At 32.3% G+C, this 20,834-nt stretch overlaps 1 protein-coding gene across 4 annotated transcripts in view; it reads right to left on the minus strand.

Moving 5' to 3' along the window:
- Slit2 (slit guidance ligand 2) overlaps positions 1-20,834 on the minus strand; it is a 332,041-nt gene that overhangs the window by 87,611 nt on the left and 223,596 nt on the right. For 2 of the 4 annotated variants that reach the window (XM_026402870.2, XM_026402865.2), the window contains exons 7-10: positions 19,689-19,760; positions 16,851-17,014; positions 15,436-15,447; positions 14,393-14,531 (exon numbers count right to left, since the gene is read on the minus strand). In XM_026402870.2, the coding sequence (XP_026258655.1) occupies positions 14,393-14,531; positions 15,436-15,447; positions 16,851-17,014; positions 19,689-19,760 (387 nt within the window). The remainder of the gene's footprint in view (positions 1-14,392; positions 14,532-15,435; positions 15,448-16,850; positions 17,015-19,688; positions 19,761-20,834) is intronic. The other 2 variants (XM_026402876.2, XM_026402858.2) reach the window with 1 other exon arrangement.

A 20,834-nucleotide genomic window follows, 5' to 3' on the forward strand; every position in this document is an offset into this window, starting at 1 on the left:
GTGTCTAAATCATTTCACTATTCCATTATTGATTAGTATGTATTAAATTGATGGTTTAGATAAGCTTTTTTTGCCTTGATCCATTCTTATAGTTAAATTTTAAGAAGTTTAAAACATAATCAATAAAAATACAAAGAGCGTAAGATCTAGATGGAATACAGTTGAACAAGAGACTTTCTCTGAATCTCAGCCCATGAAACTTCACATCAATGTGTTAAAGATCTGTTCACAATAACACAGTGCTATCATGAGGAAAAATTATGACCTCTTAGTGAGTAGTAGATTTCTTTAAAAGCAATATACAATTTGCACAGTTACTTTTTATAAATACCATTTCAGATCCTTGAAAATAATCTTAAAAAAACACTGATAATTGTCCTTCATTCATTCTCTAACCCTACAAATAATTGATGTTTCTTGTATAATTGGAAACCCAGATCAAAAGCAGACATATTCAGATCATCATGGAGGTTTTATTGATAAAGAGTCTAAATTTTCAGTTAGATTTCAAAGCTGATTCTTCAATAAAAATTTTTGTTTCAAAATGCTACATTCAGTACTGAGACTTCTGAAATGTAAATATCCTGAATTCACAGATATGGACAAACTAATACTAATACTACCATTTAATATGACTCGAGGTCTTCCTTGGAAAATTTAAAAGGCATTTGTTATGTTACAGTCTCTGACCATAGCATAATTATAATGACCACTCAATCATATTCTATTGGCAATTAAATACATGTTGTTGCAATAATTTATGTTTAACTTACAGTTAATTATATTGATATATATCCCTATTAAAGTAACAAACAAAACAAAAAAATATATAATGAGTATGGCCAGTTTTATAGAAAATGCATACTGAAAATGCTATAAAACAAAGAGAATGTATAATGAAGTAGTATGCAAAAGTAATACTTCAAACATAATATATTACTGCTGTATGTATCATTGCAATGTACCATGATTTCATCTTTAGGTTGAAAATTGCTTCACTTACAATATACCTAATAGAAAGCAAAGTGATGGCATGTAAAATGCATTTACTTTCTTTTTTTTATTATCTATTTATTTTCACACTTATTCAGGAAAAGTATTTGAAGAAAAACTTATACTGTTATTTAAACTGACTCAGCAGCTAATTGGTTTTTTATTACACTGTCTCAGCAGTCCATTAAGGAAAAAAAACATAATTGCATGCTTCATTCCAAGAGACGGATTCTCAAGTAGGGAAATATACTACTAATGACAGATGTCAAACAAATTTTAAAACATTGCAAAATGCCTGTTGTCTCTTCTTTAAGAAAAACTTGAAGGATTTTAGAATAAAGTATTTTTCTTTCTCATTATGAGAACTTTAGAATATATTTTATAAACTATAAATAACACTCATTGCCCTACAATAAAAGGGAGGAAAGTGTTTAATATAAAAAATAAGAAACATTCAAGTTTTGGGTTAAGGTAAAAAAAAAAGCAGAACTAGTTTTGCTATCCTCTAATCTTCTGCTTTAATGGCAAAAATCTGCTGAATTTTAGAGAGTGCAAATTTGAATCCATTGTTCCATGAAGAATCTAATTAAAAGCATTCCAGGGTTACAAAAACAGATAGTATAATGGCTAAGATATATTTGCATGCTGAGGATAAAGCCTGCCCCCCACCTAATTTAAAGCCTTCCCAAATGCCAATTCTTTGGAGAAAAGGCAGTATTTTAATTTTGAAAGTAAAAATAGATGTAGCAAGTGAATAAGAGGAACTTCCATGTATTGATACTACAAAGAAGACTTTTTCATGTGAATGTGATCAGAACCTCTGTTTACAGAATTTATGTCATCAAATTAAAAATATTTTATCATTGTATACATATATGCATAATTATTTACTTATATGTTTATATACTGTCTATATAAAATCAATGCAATGACTGTTAAAGCTTCATCAAAATTAGAAGGAAATTTTAGTTGCATGCTCAATGAGATGAGAAAGTGAAGACAGTTTTCTAATTACTTCACTAAAAAAACCTCATATGTGTTATATATGTCCTTCCCCTCTCCCATCCATATACTTTTCTCTCTTGCTCTTTAATTCTTGCTATTTTATAGTAATAATTTTGTACATTTACACATCCTAAAGAATGAGAAGCAATTTCAATATAGCACTTTCTAGTTGTATTTCAAAGATTATAAACAATGGAAAATCATGTAATATCCCTCTGCTTTAATCCTGGGAACACGGCAGGTACATCGTTCAACCCGGTGAATTCCAATTCGGCCACATGTGGACTGAAGTTTTCTGTGGCTTATAAAGTTCTCTATAGTGGCTATTAGTGAGCAGATCTCACACCAGTAAGGCATAGACACATACTATGAGTGGGCAATTTTAAAAAATCCCAACCTAATTCTAAAATTTATTATAAGACATTAAACAACATTATTCTATTTTAAATTATACTCTCAGGTCACAGCATTAAATTCTTACACATTATTTTCAATTCAAACTATTTTGAGAAACTGAAAAAAAATAGAGTTTACATGCTAAATCTTCCACAGTGGTTCTTAATGCCTCTTTAAATGCTTTTTATATGTGTTTACATGCAAATTTTTAACTTATTTTCTTTAATGATTAGAAGTATAAGATTTGGACTTATGTAGACTTGGATTAATTCTGAACCTGTCATTGATTAGTTCTGTGGACCTTATAAAAGCTTTTTTCTTTCTCTCTATTTTAGCATCTCTTTGTGAAATATGGAGTAAACAGAGTTTACCATAATGTTTTGGTAAAAAGTACATGAGATGCAACAAAATACAAGGCATTGTCATGCATAAATATTAGTAAAATAATTAAAATATGAGAATATGTGTATTCATATATAAATATATGTAATATATAGCATTATATGATTAAAATATCTACAACATATATTAGTAACACATTCTTTTACATAAAAGAAAAAAGCTATTTCGTGATTTGTCGTCTAATGTGAAATAAATATGTGTGGTTCCAAACAAATATTTTAAACCAATTAGAAGTGCAATTTTGCAGATAACTATATATTAAACATGTACACATGTATTCATAATACACACTATTTCTAATTTCTATGATCAACATGATTAAACTATAACACTTTCTATAATTTGAAGACTGTCTTAGAAGCTCAGAAAGTTTTCACAGACCCAGTAAAATATGAATTTAGATTGATTGTGCCTGAAACATACAGCCCAGATGCTGATTATACATGGCAATAAAACTGACAGTTCTTTGCATTTTCTCCATCTGCTTTTAACATAAATGGCAAAAACAGCTGCCAGAGAATTGAACATGAATTTAATGGGGCGAGGGGAGGGGAGGTGCAATGACTCCAGCTTCTGAATCTTAAATTGCTCAATGTAGCCAATATATTTTCATCATAGAAAACATCAGCCCAGCATTTGAAAAGGAAGAAACATCAATATTCCTTTGCCATTAGGGATCCTCTTACCTAGTTATAATAATTCCAAAGTAGGCACATTATATTTCTGGAAAGTTACTTCCAACTTTAGCAGTAAATGCATGTTGTTGAAATTCTTCATATGTCCCTATATAGAAGGACCCAGCATATTTTAGAGCATAATATTATTTGTTTTCTTATAGCAGTCTCCATAACATTCTAAGTTTAATAAATATCTTCAACAGCTGAGTGAATATTGGCCTCCAGAGGGACATGCTTTGCATACAGCTAGCATTTTTGCCTTAGGACTGTGTCCATACTAATTGATTATCAGTCATCCCTATCTTGGGATGACTTGTTCCTGAAAATTATCCATTTCCTTAATCTTTTTTATTTCTTCTGATGTCATTCTAGAATATATTTGCTTGAGCGTAAATTCGGTTGACAATTTCATAGAAGAGAAATGACCTCTTTTTTTCTTTTGGTCTTTAAACATTTACCCCAAGGAAAAAAATGTGTGTGGATTTGCATGTTTGTGCACGTGTGCATGTGTATACAGGCGTGTGTTTGTGTGAAGGCAGACACACTTTCTGAATAGGTATTAAAATGCCCACACAAGTATACATGTGGACACATATTTAAATGCAAACATATATGCATACATAATCAGATTGTTTAGATTTACCTCAAAAACAAATGGAGTCACCAAATTAAGGATAGAGTATAGACTCATAATGTCAATAGCACAGTTTTCATATACAATTTTTTTTATCAATTTAAGAAATAAAAACAACAGTTCTGTTTTCATTTTTCCATAAATAACTACAACATATTGGACACTTAACTATGAATTAGGCACTAAGCTAAGTCTCACATTTGTTAATTGTTTCCATTTTTAAAACATTTGTAAATTATTTTTATATATCACTTTAAAAAGTAATTTTATCACTCAACGAGTCGATAATAGTCTCCATTCTCTTCCATCCCTGCACTAAATTCTTCAAATTATTCAAATTATCTATTACCTTTTTTCCTCAGTCTAGATAATACTGTGATCGTGAGTAGCATTCTAATTAACTTAGTCTTTTTAGCTGATTAACCATAATTCTGTAACATAATTGTTAAAAAATAAACGACAATTTCATTCATTCTAAGATTGAGCAACACTTTGTACCCCAGATGTCTTCATTTTATGACAAAATCTACACATTTTGCATTTTATATGTGAGAGGTTTCCTTTTTTTTTTTTTCCTGTAGAAGTTTTAGGGGATCAAATATAATAGTGCTAGAATCACCTTCGGTAATAACTTCCCATCTCTTCTGCATTCAAGTCTGCCTTCATTATCCCGTGTAGAGACTGTGGCTAAGGCACTCTGGGTGGGCTCCCTTCCTCCAACCTGCTCTCCCGGCCCCAGGTTTCAGTGGTTTTTCTAACCAGCAAATCTAATCATATTACTGTCTTGCGCCAACCCTTCTTTCATTGAGTCATCACTGGACCAGTTCTTCTCACAGATTCAGCTTCCACTTTAACAACTGCAAACTTCTAATTTCCCCCAAACTCACACAACTCTCTCACCTTCCTGGAATTTTACACAGGATCTTTCCCTGGAAAGCTACAGTTTCTCTGACTGCAAAACATATCCTCAAACCTGAAGGTTTCTCAATTGTTCCAGACACAGAGCATGGTTTTCCTTTCTCTATGTTCCATGTGCATGATGACTTATTATATAGTTTTAAAAATCTTGTCTGTTTGTGTAAAGCTTCAGTTGTCAGGACTGTTGACATTTTGAAGGTTGAGACTGTGTCCTTTCACTCATGGTATTTGATGCAGAGTAGGCATTCAAATATGTCTATATTTTTAAATGCTACTTGTCTACCAATTTTCCTTCTACTGCAATAGTACTCATCAGACTGTTTGAACTTTTTTTCTTCTTTTATGTTTTTTTTTTTTCCTAGTACTGGGGAATGAAACTACAGGTGCTCTATGACTGAACTACATCTCCATTCTTTTTTTATTTTTCATTTGAGACAGGGTGTCACTGAAGTGTTGAGGCTGGCCTTGAACTCGTGATCCTCCAGCCTCAGCCCCCTGAGTGGCTGGGATTACAGACATGCACCAGTATGCCCAATTCTCTTTGGACTTCTAAAGAGAAACTAATTGGGATTTTCATTTCTATTGAGCACATTAATTGCTGCCCTTGTCATTTTTGTATGCCCTTACCTCCATTTCATTTATAATTTCATTAGACTCATTTTCACTTAATAAATATTATAAAATTTTGATTCAGTTTCTCATATGAAAGACATTATAACTTTCTAAATACATGATCATCCAAATCAATAAAAATGCATGCAAGCATCAGTGTGTATGTATGATATACATATGTAATATATATAGTGTACATGTAACTTTTTGTGAAATTAGCTATAAATAAGAAATAAGTTGAGAAAAACAGATATAAAATAATTTTCTTATCATAAGTACAAAGTTTTAATAAAAAGAGTTTCTTTGCAGGTAGTGGATATATACAGACACTTAAAAATAATTATTCAACTATTTCTTTAAATGTCAGTTAAAGATTGCTCAATATATGCATATAAATTTGAGAATTATGCTAAAAAATACTCTAGTGATTACTAGCAAAATCAACTAAGGCTTATGGACCTAGAAGTAGAATTCAATATGCAAAACTAATTTCCACAATTTTTCGTACACAATTTCATTGTGGAATTATCAAACTTGTAGTGCTTTGTATGGCTACCAATAACTAAAAATAATAAGACATGTTTATTCTGTGGGAACATACTGCAGGGCTCTCTTTTTGATGTTAAATAGTGAATTGGTGCTTTGTATTTTGTAGAAAGGTAAGTTATTATGTCTTTTTCTGGGTCCTTCTGATGAAATCACAATAAGAAAATTTCAGAAAACATAATATAAAATCATGAAAGAATAAAAATAATGGTGAATAATATCTGTGTGAAAGGTTTCTTTTACATAAAATGACTTTATGACTACTCATAAAAATATCTCAAATGAAATCTTACTATTTTTTTCTAATTATATATGTGTGCACATAATCAGGGTTAAAATACATTGACTTGCACATATATATTAATGATAGCTTTATTTCATTTTGATGCTAAGATTACTTATTTAATAATATTTCTATGACAAATGATATATGATTCAATAGAAAAATAACTAGCCCTTTTATTATACTTAGTAAATACTACCTAGTTTCTGCTGTTGTGAGAAACTCAAAGCAAATTTTCATACTATAACTCAAATTACCTACTTCTCTGAAGACAAATTGGCATAAGACACTAACAAAACTATTTTTCAAACCCCCCCAAATAAAAAGTTTTCTGATAATCTTTAAAGAATACATAATTTCCCACATTCTGTTTCCGTAGGAAGTCAAATGAATATATCACATTTTTTTGCAAATATTTTTTTCATAAAGAAGGTGTTAATTATGATGCAAGACTTTTTAAAAGTGCTATGTGTATTTCTAATAAACATAAATAGAGAGTTTTTTATATTAGTTAATCTGAACAGCACAATAGTGTAAAATACATAACGCCAAAGCCATGTTCTAGGCTGGGCAATTAGATGAGTAGATCAGAAGAAGCCTAAGTATGAGGACACAGTAAAGCTGCAAATTGCTAAAAAGGGTTCCAGGAATGAAGTGCACTAGAATAACTGTGCATGGAAATAGAATTACCCTAATTTCCTTTACCATACAGTTATTTTCCATTGCATAGAAACACTTTTAAAAATATTTTAAAATTACTTTTTAAATATTTTTGTAGGGAAAAATCTTTTCATAGTGAAAACACTTTCACTAGGAAATTATCAACCTAACTCACCAAACAAACTTAGATGATACCCTGATTTTTTCATACCAATATACCTAAAAATTTTTATATAATTTGCTTTAATTAAATATTTTATCAATATTGTCTGAATAGTAAAGTCAAATTATTCTACATACACTATGAAAAAAATAATCAAACTGTATAGCATATTTGCATATAAGATTTATTTTTAAAAATATGAATAATTAAAATAAAGACAACTAGTTACACAGCATGATAGCTGCACAATTAGGTGGAAGTTTTTTAAGTGCACACTAAACAATTAAAACTTCATGCTTGATCTCATATTTGTAATTCTTTTAAATCAGTCAATACAGAATGGACTATTTAAAGGTAGGTTGATCAAATCTAAATTGTACACTCCTACCTATAGATAGTCTGAACACATTTAAATGTATGGACTCAAAATTAGACTTTGTTTAATACAAGTATGGAGTCAGTATTTCAGAAAGCATAAATGCATAAATAGCCTGCAAAAGGTTTAAACATATATAAGAGGAAATATTTGGACAAAAATGGAGAAGAAGAAAGTTTCGAAAATTGTCTTCAGTATCATAATTTGTTGTAATCATATGAGTGTTCAAGAAACTCTGTTATTTTCATTGCTTTTTAATTATACATGTGATGATCTAGAGTATAGTAAAAGAATAAAAGTACCCCCAAAGCTCGTATTTAATCACCATCATTAGGAGTCTCTTTCAAGAGCCGTCTTTACAATTGCAGTGGTGTAATAGGGTAAGTGAATTCCCTTTGCATTTTATTCATTTGACTTGCACCTCCAATAAAATTATTATAACATCTGAAAATCTGTAAGGCATCTTTGAAGACATTAGAAGGAATGCTGAAGACCTAGGCCTGAGAAGTTTGCTTCCCATAATTCTGTCCCTTCCTATAATTTGAAGTTTTCCCTGATCTCTCAGGCGAATGCAAACAAAACAAACCAACAAAAAATGGTGGCTTCCCAGCCAGAAACAAAAGCAGCCATGGAGTAAATAAGACATGCTAAATTATCACAACCCACATTCTCACTAAGTATTTTCCACTATTCACAGAATTTCTATAGAACAACTTAAAAAGGTGTTATGCCACAGAAAAGTCTATCCCTGGATTGAAGAGAACAAAATGTCTGCTTTATGACAGTCCATTGCCTGTATATAAAATCTTAACGCCTTAAAATGTTATTGAAGGAATTAAAAGTTTGATACACAGAGAATCAATTTGCTATTAAGAGTTCTGTTGCCATGGACTTGACCTTGTCTGGGCTTGCCTGAGGCACTGAACCCCTTTGAGAACAGGTTTTCACCAGAAGAGTTTAAAGCAGCAAAGTGATAGGAAGATTCCAGGGCAAAAACATTATCTTTATTTTATGCCTAATTTTATCTTACATTACATATTTTCCCTATTTACGATCTATTCATTTGATTCATATTCCTTTGTCATTTTTTTTTAACTGTGAAAAACAGAGACTCAGGAGATCTCCATATGGTGGGCCCAAGACTCCTCCCACCTGCTGTCAACACTGTCTGTCTCCCAACTCACACTATGAGAAGTACTGATGCATTAAGTGGTGAGAAAAAGTAACATGGTACTGCCCACATCAAGCTTGCTGTCTAATGGGAGAGTTTGACATTAATCCAAAATATCAAATTCAACTGTGGTATGGTCTATACTGAGAAAATTCGAGAAATGCAGAGAATAAGAAAGATGACATTATTATCATAGCTTATGGATATGAAGTGAGAAGAAACAGATCTCAGTTTTGCTAGGTAACTTTCTGTTTCTCCCCTCCAGCTATTCTGAGTTTTGATCTTTTTCTTTTCGTGACTTTTTCAGTTTTCTCTTTTACAAAAGAGACCAATTTTAGTCTGCCTTTCTTTTATACTGTGATCCAGAAAGATAGGCTTTGTGGTCAGGTAAATCTAAAACAGAAGAAAATTTAGCCACTTGACTAACAACTTCTTCATCTGATTTCCTAACTTTTTTCATTTTTTCTCTCTCTTTTTTTCTTTCTTTCTTTCTCTCTCTCTCTCTCTCTCTCTCTCTCTCTCTCTCTCTCTCTCTCACACACACACACACACACACACACACACCAAAATGGAAGAGGTTAATGTTTGAGAGATTTAAAATAAAGGTCTATAGTCTTCTTTGAGAGAAAATTTGACTTTAGAGAAAGATGGCCAAGACTAATTTATATGGTTAAATTTGATTCATATCTGAAGAAGAAGCATAGCGATTAAAAGCTGAATTGGTCAGCTCAGAATAAAGAAAAAGAATATTGGAAACATGTAAAGAGTGGAATCCAAACCCATATGGGGAATGGGTGAACTTCATTAATTTTCAATATCCAGGCCCCATTTAAGCTAATGCCATTAAACATTTTATTCGTATAACTTTTCTCTTACTGTTTTAATCCTTCTAAAGTACAATTTTGTTGCAGGGAGATAATAGGCTGTTCCTTGTAGTTTTATTTATTAATATTAGTTAGTATAGCTATTTCTTTTCAAGATAAATCCCATGCTAAATGTCTAATTAAATTTTAAAATTATCCATTCATCCAATAGGTATTAATCAAATATTTATCAAGTGTCTACCATGTGCTAAGGTCCAAAATCTGTTGCGGGGTATTCAGTGGTGATCAGAATCAAACTAGATTCTGCCTTCATAGAGCTTATAGTTTAGCAATGAAGGCAGATGCTAAAAAATAACCACAAAATAAATATATAATTAAAAGATATGATAACTAAATGTAGCAAAAATCAGATTCTTAGTTCACAAATAGGGAGGCAGATCCTAGACCAAGGTAAAATCATCAGTATAATGCAGAAATCTACCAGTTGTTTTCTAACACATTCTTCTGCATTAGTTTCTCTATTTAATTTTATTTAATTTCATAAATAGTTCATAACAGGACAATGAGAAGCTCATATCACATGATACTTGTGCAACAATCTATATGGAAGTTATTAGATACATGTTAGCCTCTTTCTATTTTTCCTTCTTCAAATTTTGTCTTTAAAAGAATATTTTTCTTCTATGGCTTAACAAATAAGTTTTAGCAGGCGCCACAGAATGGATCTGTAGTTGAAAATATGAAAAAGAAAAATAAAGACTGTCATGTTTATGTACCTAGATTTATAAGAGTTGATCTCTTCTCTACAGTACATACAATATATACGTTTTTTTAGAATCATGAGAAAGTTGCAAAAATAAAGATATTCCACACAACAGAAAAACAATTCACTATTAAAAAATCTGATGACATGAAATAAAGAAATTCTACTGATAATTTATGGCAAAATTATATTTTAAATATTTTAATAATATAAAGGGAGTTTATAATTTTCAGTTCATCAGGTATTAAAACCCTGGAATTTATGCATATTAAAATGTCATATAATAATTTTATTTCAATTTTATTAAACTTTCCTATGTTCTTTATTCTTATAAAAATAAAACAGTAATGAGAAAAATAAGTCACTAAGGAAGTAAGATATGTTTCTATAATAAATGAGAATGAATGTACCTCATTGGTGTTAAAGATCAATGTGTTCTCTTACTAAGATGCTCTACTGATAAAGCTGATAAATGTAATAATCAGGAAAGTAAAATTCACCTACCGCTTCCAATATGCTTTCATCTTCACAGGTACATTTAATTCATGGTAATTTTATCTGATACTCCACCACCTCAATATGGGCAAACTCAATGGGATGTATTATTTAGTATGACTTCCATACTACTCAATTCCACCATTACATAAAATTTATAGATTATACAAAGTAGAAGACAAGCCCTGAGATTAAAAAATAAAACAGGCTGCCTAAGATAAACCATTTCAAATATTTCATTTTGCTATCAATACATTATATTATTTCTTCTGTAACTTATTCTTCCTTTGTCACTCTGTAAAACTACTTTTGTTTTCCTTTCCTATGATTGTATCTGATCATTTTCTTCTTGTGTTCAGAATGATCTTGCTCCCATATATATCTTATTTAACCCTCACACCCTTGTCGCTCCATCCTTTCTTTCTTATTTTCCAAAATTACAGGTTTCTGCATCTTGAAACGTTTGTTCTTCAGAGCAACATGGTTTTCAAAGAATCCTTTCTCAGTCAAATTCTTCCAATTTCTCTGCACCTGCCATCTCCAATATTTTCAACATTCCCTTTCTGAACACTCTGAAAAGTGGCTGACTTATCTATCACCCTATTAGAAGTGGATCCTCTGTTTGCTGATCAAATTCCAGGACTGCTTTTCAGAACACTCTGTGGTTTATTTGAAGCAGTCTCTTGTCTCCCTCAGCAGATCATTTTTTTTTTTTTTCCTGGAGGCCCCTAACTGCCTTCCCTGTCACCTGCCTTTCCTAGATGTAGGTGGGCCCTTAGTCTTCTCTTGCTCTTCTTTTAGACACTTGAAGGCTTTAAATATCACCTTTGTTTTTGTTAGGTTAACTACTCCAAAATCTTTGCCCCGGTCCTTGTCTTGCTCTGGACCTAAGGTAGGTTACATCATTTTAGCACCTCTAGCAGAGCCATTGGCACTTCCATACTTCACAGGTTGAGCCCACCCTCACGTCCTTTGCCAGGTTTGGTTTTGCTCCTCAGCTCCTCACGTGCAATGAGAGAACTGCCACCTCCCCATCACCTATGCTTGGAAGGCTGGCATCATCTTGGTTCATCCTTCTCCATTATTCCCTCATCTCATCAAATGCCAACTCCCGTTAATTCTGCTCCTATACTAGGTACCGTATTCGTCTCCATTCCACTATGCCTCCTGTTCCCCACTAGCTCCTGCTCTCCGGCATCTCTTACAGATCAGTGTAACAGCTTCCTAAGAGATCTCCTGTATTACACTCCTTTCTTTTGCCACATCACTGACACAAATCTACCAAACAAATCATCTGAAAGACTCACTTAAGACTCCTGTGTTTAAATGCATCCCACGTAATGTCTGAGATGTGAACAGTATGAGACCCTCCATGAAATGGCTGCAACCTGTTTCCAACTTTATTTTCCTCTACACTGTCCAACATCAAATGTCAGTCAAATTGAATTCCTGTTTTATTGTATTGTGTTCTTTTATCCTGACTGTGATGCTCCTGATGAACTACTAGTTCTGAAAGCCCTTTGATCATCTTTGTATTTGTAGTCACTATTGTTTTTCCAAGGCTTAACTCAGGTTTTACCTCTCCCTGAAGGCTTCCAGGAATAAAGTAACATTTATGGAAAAATTACTATATGCTAAGCATATATAGCTCTATGTGTTAATGATTTCATTTCAAACTGATAAGAACCCTTAGTTTCAGATGGAGAGACAGGCTCATAGACAATAAGTAACTTGCCCTCTCTCAGAGTCAGTATATGGCAGACAAACCTGCAATTCTAGCTGAAGTGTTCTGACTAGGTCTTGCCCTCTACTTAATGCCCTCTGTAATAACTTCAACTTTATGTGTTCATCCCTTATAACATTTTTACTTCATACCTCTTTTCAAGTTATCAAATTGGACATCAAATTTTCTAATCATGTAATGAAGAATTCAGAAAAATTCATGGTGCCATTATTTACTTAATAATCCTCATGCCTGGATAGATGATGAACACACAATCCTTCTACTCAAAAACCATGTCTCTTTACTATCAACTTCATCATATTTCCTCTTTTCCAACTGAGCTTAAAAGCCTTTTGTACCTCACAGCTTTAAAATTAGATGCAGTTGTCTTTCTTTGGACATTGTTTTCTACGATGCCTCAACATGAACCTATTACTCTAATTAGGATCAACTATACAGTCTCTCAAATATCTCACTCACTTCAACCATTTTCCTCTACTCTCTGATGTTTCTCTTTCAAGGAATGTCATGTGACTCTTCCCAAACCAGACCTTATACTTCTTTAAATGTTCAGCTAAAAAATATTTACAAATCGTTCTTATAGTTAACGTATTATTTCATCAATTAAAACTTTGATGCAAATAGTATCATCACATGCATATGTTATTTGGGCTATGTGTCAAATCTCCACAGATTCCAGAGTTTGCAAATTATTATGACTTATGCTCCAAATATCTAAGCACACTATTCAATGTGTATTACTTTAAAATAATAGCAGTGGATCTTCTAAACTAAGGTTATGCTCAAATAAACTAGAGTAGTTACTTTATTATAGAAATTTAAAAAGATATAAAAGAACAGTTTTTGAAAAAAAAAGGTTTTTTTTAATCTTTAATTTTTTTTCCTTTCACAAGAAGTTGGTTCTATATTATTACTTCAATCAAAAATATCTAAAAATCATTTTTTTGAGTTGTGACTTAGAATTGGTCAATGATATGATGGGCTGGGTGTTTAGAGGAGCTTTTTAATTAATGGATATTGAGGTAAAGATCCCCCTAGTGCTTCCTTCTTGGGATGGTAAAAGCATTCCATTTAAGTCTTACATGACCTTGTTTTTTTCCACATGACTTATCTCTGGCAAGAACACAGAAATGCATTCAGCAGCTGCATACAAAATATGTATGCATTACTTCATCAAAATAATTTGTTTTTGATGGAGGTAGGACTTGACTTGACATCATAATATCCATTTTATAGTTTGCTTTGGACTAACCATTCCAACAAAGTAGTGTAACTTCATTTTAAAACATGAGCTCTTGAGAAGGCAGGACCTCCTCATCTTGTTAAATTGCTTCTATGGTTTATTCTCCCCAGCTGAGTCCATCTTTGTATCCCTACTGCTTTAAGCTAGAAAAGGACAAAAGCAAATATTCAGTCCCCAAAGTTTGAACTAGGTAAATCTCTTTTTTCTCCCTAAATAGCCTAAAAATACTTTTTTTTTTTTTAAGGGGAAGAAAAAGCACTATTCTTCCTTTAAATGTACTCCTTTAATTCTGCCTATGGAGAAAAATCCTAGGCAATTTAACAAGGTACTTAATTAAACAGAGTAAGGGTCAATACACTTCTGAAGAGAACATTTGTCTAAGCTAATTGATCAGATGTGCCTTTAATAAACCCAGAGTCTCCTAAAAAATATCATGGTTTGTTCAGAGGGGGAGGTAGAGGGATAGGAAAGATCGCAGTGCACATACATTTCTGTGATAGTCTCTGGCAGGTTTGTGGGGATCTCAGTGAGACCTTTACCACGACAGTCTACAATGTTGTTGCTACAGGTACAAGCAGCCGGGCAATGCAACACACTACAGGAAGGAGCCATGAAAGACTGATGACCTACAAGAGAAACACACACAATTAGATTTCTCCTCCCAAATTTCATAATTGTGAAATGTTCAGACTGAGGTCAATTAGCAAAATATGTGACAGAAACAAACTTCTCTAAATGCTCAACTACAAAACATCCTTTATTTCTAAAATGTACTCTAGGAAGCATGCAGTTATATTTATTAGATGAAGCAAATGAGATTTTGACAACTGGTCATGAAAGTGGCAGTTTTCAAAATATGAAAAAAAAAATTGTGAGAGGCTAAGTTCATATTCAAGAAAAGAATTCTATTCAAAGTTTTGAGTTCCAAAAAAAGCAGCAACTTCAGATTAATCTCTATTCATTTTTAATAAGCTTAAATAAATCTTGATTTTACCAAATTTATGTAGTTTAATTTACTTTGTCTCAAAAAAAAGAAAGAAAGAAAGAAAGAAGAGAAACAAATATGTAAAACTCCCATCTTGGTAGACATACCATTGCTCAAGTTACTGTATGCCAATAAAGTGGCAGGAAAATTAGATAATACTAAGTTTGATGTCTGAATAGGTTCAAGATTACTGCTTTCTTTGAAGTCATTATAATAGATTGTCTGAAGTCTTTCTTCAATTGTTAATCTATATTATTCTTTTTGCTTGCTACACATGATTTAAAATTTGACCATAAATATATATATTTTACTAGTCAAGTTTTAGAAACAAAACCACTTTGCAAAGAGATTTTTCTGTTTGAAAGATGAAGGACAGAACTCCAGCAGGACTGTAGCAAGCAGGTTTTCTGGAGGAAGCAGAAACAGCCCTCACAACCTGCTGGTGTGCCAAGAAGAGGCTGTGAGCTACCCGCTAACCCTGCACCTCCAGACAACCTTGCAAACTACAACAATGTTATCAGTCTAGAGAAGAAAGTTCAACTTGCCTTCTTCCTCATCTAGAAAACAGGGAGGAAAAAGTGAAGAGAGAAAAAAAGTGGTTAGTAGCGAATTGTTAGTCATTTCATTTTTTAATTCTTTAAAAAGCAATCAGACCTATTGAGAAGATCTCATAACATTGTAAAAGAACTATTTTAGATCATAAAAAGTAAGGAAAAAATACATGCAAAGTTCTAAAAGGTAACAATAAAATAGAATCAAATACTAGAAATGTGTCCTCACTCCTTCAGAAACCATGAACTATTTATACATTACATTGGTCCCTTTGTATTTTGGGGTATTGGTTCTAGAACCCCTGTGAATACCAAAACCTATGGATGTTCAAGCCATTTATATAAAATGATGTATAATTTAGATATAATATGTGTACATTTTCTGTTATGGTTTAGATCATCATTAGAATAATTATAATACCTAATACAACATAAATGCTATGCAAGTAGTTGCTATATTGTATTGTTTAGGGAATAATCACAAGAAAAATCTGTACATGTTCAGTACAGATGCAATTTTTTTCCACTTATTTTCAATCCACAGTTTGTTGAATTTGTGATTGAAGAAATAAATCACAGCTATGGAGAGCCAAGTACATATGTATTTTATAAAAATTGTTTTATTATATCTTCAAGTTATTCCTGAAGCAAAACTAGACCTATATGTATAAAATACATTATGTACCAATATGGATGTGTGTGTGTATGTGTGTGTGTGTGTATCGACTAGATCAAGACCCTTGGATTCAACCCATGTGAACTTGAAGATTATTTTTCATCATATTTTAATCTCTAACACATAGATAAAATTACATTCTCCTGTGGTTGTTTTGGACAGGAAATGACATAATTACATGTGAAACAGAGAAAACAGAACTCAGTAAATGCTAGCCACATGTTATCTTACATAGTATATCTTATTTTTGCTTTCAGCTTGTTAGTTAAACAAGTCATTTATTTGTCTTAAGTAAAACTGAATTATTAATATATTTTTATACACAAAAATACTTCATCACTTTGCATTTATAGTTGAGTTTCTCTGAATTTCTAAGCAGGGGTCTAGGATTAGCTAAACCTTTTTCAGTTATTAATATAAAAGTAGATTTAAATTGCTATCTAATGGGAAGATAAAATGTTGTAAGTAGAGCTACAATCCAGGAATTTCCTATATTTTCCCCAAATAAAATCAGAAATATCTTAGGGACAAATAACTATTAGTTGCCAATCATGCACAAATACCTTAAGACAGATTATTATCACTGCTGTAAAAGAAGTTCTCTGTAGAGTGATTAGTGCAGGCTTCCACATGTTAGTGAGCAGCCCGCAAACCTTGGAAGCATGCATTCTTTACATCCCTTTACATAAAAGCAGCCAGAAATACTAGAACATCTGCGTTCTTTCTCCCTTACCGCTGCAGACAAATTCTCGTTTTTGAACCTCTGCGACATTATGGCCTCTCAGGTGAGAAGGGCCCATGCACTGAGTGTACAGGCCCACCCGGGGCCTTTGGCGAAGCCAGTCGGAGAGCCAGGCCAGGTGGCAGTCACAGTACAGGTTGTTTGAATGGAGTCGGCTAAATGAGAGGAAAGAAGATTAAAGCAAGAAAACAGAAGATAGTCATTTCAAAACTTGCAACATTAGTTATAATATATCCTTATTTCCTAATATAGAAATAGATTAAACTTACCAACCTTCAGTCTAATTATTTTTTGAAAAACTAAATTGGCTCACAAGCACAGAATCAAGTCCTTTTCTTTATCCTGAGCTAAACAAATACACAGAAATTGGAAAAGGACAATAAAATTATTTTGCTTATGTTCATTCAAATGGGTAAAGAGAAAATAATCAGTTCAAGGATAAGTGCTGTGCAGTCCCAACCATGCTGAGAGCAAATGGAGATCCGATGGCGGGGAGTGGGGAGCCAGGGAAGGGAACAAGTTATAAAAGCTGTGACTCTCCTTCAGAAGTATCAGTAAGTCCTACCATTATTAGTTTCTATAGAAATTGCTTGCAAAGTCCTTTTAGCAGGCCACTTTTTGCTGAACAAGACAGAATAATAATTCAATATAAAATGCTTATTTTTCAAATCCCTATTCTGATTTCCTTCTTTTTGTGTTTAATCACAGAAAAGGGATTAGCTAATTTTGGCTCTTGGGGACCTATCCCCAAAGAGCACAGACTGAAATTAAAAGGCATAAGTGGCTGGGAGAGAAGGAATTGCATCCCATCTATGTTGGCAAGATCCATACAAGATCATGGATTGCTTCCAAGTGGCAAATGGCACTTCTCCATTAATAAAATATCTGACAAATGTATCCACTAAATTAGGTAAATGACTTCAAACTGGCTTTTATGTTTTCTCAAACTAAAGGATATTCAAAGCTATAAATCAAAGGACCATTTCCAGAATCATCTATGACATAGTAATACCATTTTAGTCCTTTTTAGCTGATGTGTTCAATTCTAACCCAATAACAGTAATGGATAGTAAAACATGGAACTCAGTCCAGAAAGATAATTGGACTATAAAAATGGAATTTTTAAGTAGCAGTGATAGTATAGAATAATGAACCAACCAAAGCAAGGGGATTTAAAGTTAAATGACTGCTTTACATTCTCCTTGAGCCTGTGGATAGGGAACAGACTGTTTTGTATCAAAAGAAGCCATGCCACTGAACAAAACATTATATTTTGGAAAAGCTAGGTGACCTCTGGCTTGGTTTGCTTAGAAGTCAAAGTGCTACTCTTTGGATGCCACAGTGACACATTCTTGTTTCAATTCTTGTTTCCCTCTAAATCTACCACACTGCAATGATTCCAATTAGGTGTGCATAAATTTGGAATGAGAAAAAGGATATAAAATTTTAAAAAGCTGATCAGTGAGACAAACCAGTGTCTGTCTACAAAAAAATAAGGAACATTATCAGAACTGTAGATAATGGATGTTTTTACAAGTTTCAATTCTGCAAAGACTGAAAATATGATCAGCTGCCTTTTTTAAAAAAATTGACTAATATAAATAAGAAACTAATTTTTTAAAACTATAGTTTAAATGAACTGGACTATTAATAAGATATATTAGTTTCAAACTGATGGCCCCAAGAAAACAAAATTTACTTATGCTCATATACATTTATAATTTCTTTATTTTTACTAACTCATATTCTAAGGGAACTATAATGATGTATTATCACATACAGAATTTGATTTAAGTGAGAAAAAGATGATATTAAGGTGCTATTGCTGAATTCATTAAGAAGCTAACGATTCAACTGATTTAAAAATTTTTTTTTTAGTTGTATATGGACTCATATACAAACTTATTTATTTTTATGTGGTGCTAGGATCGAATCCAGTGCCTCACACTTGTGAGGCAAGTGCTCTACCACTGAACTACAACTCCAGCCCTCCATAAATTTTTTTAGAGAGAGAAAAATAAATATTTTTTTCAGTTATAAGATTTTATAAGATGAGAAACATTTTGAAAATCCAATCAAAACAAATGTGCCTGACTTCAAAACATTTTATCCTCAAGAAGTGCAATGCCTTGACTTTTTTCCTAACCATTTCACACATGTTATATGTAATATATTTTTAGGTCAAGGTGATTTTGAAACCCAGTTCAAATAACATTTACCTGTGAAAATGCTACAACTAAATACTCCCATCCTGAGCTTTAAAGAATACTTTTTTAAAGAGAAAAGTTGACTATATCTAATAATTTATTACAAAATCATATTTAGTCACCAAAAATATCTTAGTGTCCATCTTAACCCCTGAAAGGATATTTTTAAATATAAATGCTGACACGACCTTAATTATAAAAGCACAAGAAGGTGATGCTGTAATTTTACATTACAAAGAATGTCTGAGAAGCAGTTGAGCTTTATTAGGTCTGCTTGCAGTACAGTAATAAAATCATAAAGATTTCTCATTTATCATTTTTGACAGCCAATCAAGGAGTCTTCTATTTCTTAATGAAATGTGACCTCTACAAGAGCTCAATGTAAACTTTTTTGTTGTTGCTGTTTTACTCCAAGCTTCCCCTAATGCATATACTTCAAAGGAAATTTTCATAATAACAGTTCATTTACTAAAGTATCATTTCTAGATTTGTTTTAGAACTTTTGCTTTCCTTTTTGTCTCCATAATGAATTAATCGTCCTGTTTTTGGCCTATTAGAAACCGCCCTTGAGGAACATCCTTAATCAATTAAATTTGTCTTTATAAATATTGTGACTACTTACAAAGTCCTAAGTTTAGGCATATGGTTGAAACTTGCCACAGAAAGCCTAGTAATGTTGTTATTGTTGAGAGTGCTGTAAAATAAAAGTTAGAAATTTTAGATATAAAAGAAATTAAACATTTTATATATTAATAGGTCAAAAACTTCTATTATGTTCATGTAGAACAATTAACTACCTGGTGGAGAAGTCATAGAAAATGCACTATTTCACAGTGATAACAACTTTTATTCTTGAACATATTACTATATATTTGATTTTATTCAACATTTACTACAAGTGTATGGCTTTTCTAGGAACAATCCTGGTTAATCCTTTTCTAGGAACAATTCTGGTTAATTACATATCACCTTGGGCACCTTGTGCATGTATGTCTACTTACAAAATGGGTTAAGGAATTAACAAGACAGTCATGGTTGATAAAAACTGCAGTTACCTTTATTTGGAGAGGTATCATGTATATATTGTCCATGGGTAAATAAATACACTTGAATTTTCCAACTGAAATCTCATAGCAGCAACACCACACCATTGGTGTCAGCTTAGAACACTGCACTAATCATTCTCTACTGTGGATGTTGGCTGCTGCTAAAATTTGGGTAGAAGGACACCATATTTGCATCAAGTGGGGATGAAGCAGTGTTATCTAGCAGTATATTAAAAAAAACATCATTTACTATAACAGCTGTAGTCACAGCAGCCCATATTGTCCTCCATTTAGTGTAGCATGATAGAAATGATGGCCTCTTGAGGTACAGTAGGAAGATGAGTGGTCAAAGAAGTTACAGTGAAAATAAATATATCTCTTGCTTGCTTCACATTTTTCCTATATTTCCCCAACATGAGCTTTGCTAGTTTATTATTATTAATATTATTATTATTTTGAGGGTGGGAAAAGAGATCAGTTGAAAACAAAATCCTTTGAGAAGAGAAACCTGGTTCAAATATCAGGATTTTTTTAATGGCATTGGAAAAAGATCTCATTCTGCTTTAGCATAGGAAAATTCCAGAAGCTTTTGGAGAACATTAGCTGATTAATTCTATGTTTTAAAGGTCCTACAAAAAGCAGTCATTTTTCCTACGTGATTTAATTCAAATCTCCAGGTTAGTTCTTACACATCTTTCAAAACTGGTTGGTAAAGAGAGTCA

The sequence above is a fragment of the Urocitellus parryii genome, chromosome 10 (genome assembly GCF_045843805.1).
Source record: "Urocitellus parryii isolate mUroPar1 chromosome 10, mUroPar1.hap1, whole genome shotgun sequence".
Taxonomy (NCBI): Eukaryota; Metazoa; Chordata; class Mammalia; order Rodentia; family Sciuridae; genus Urocitellus; species Urocitellus parryii.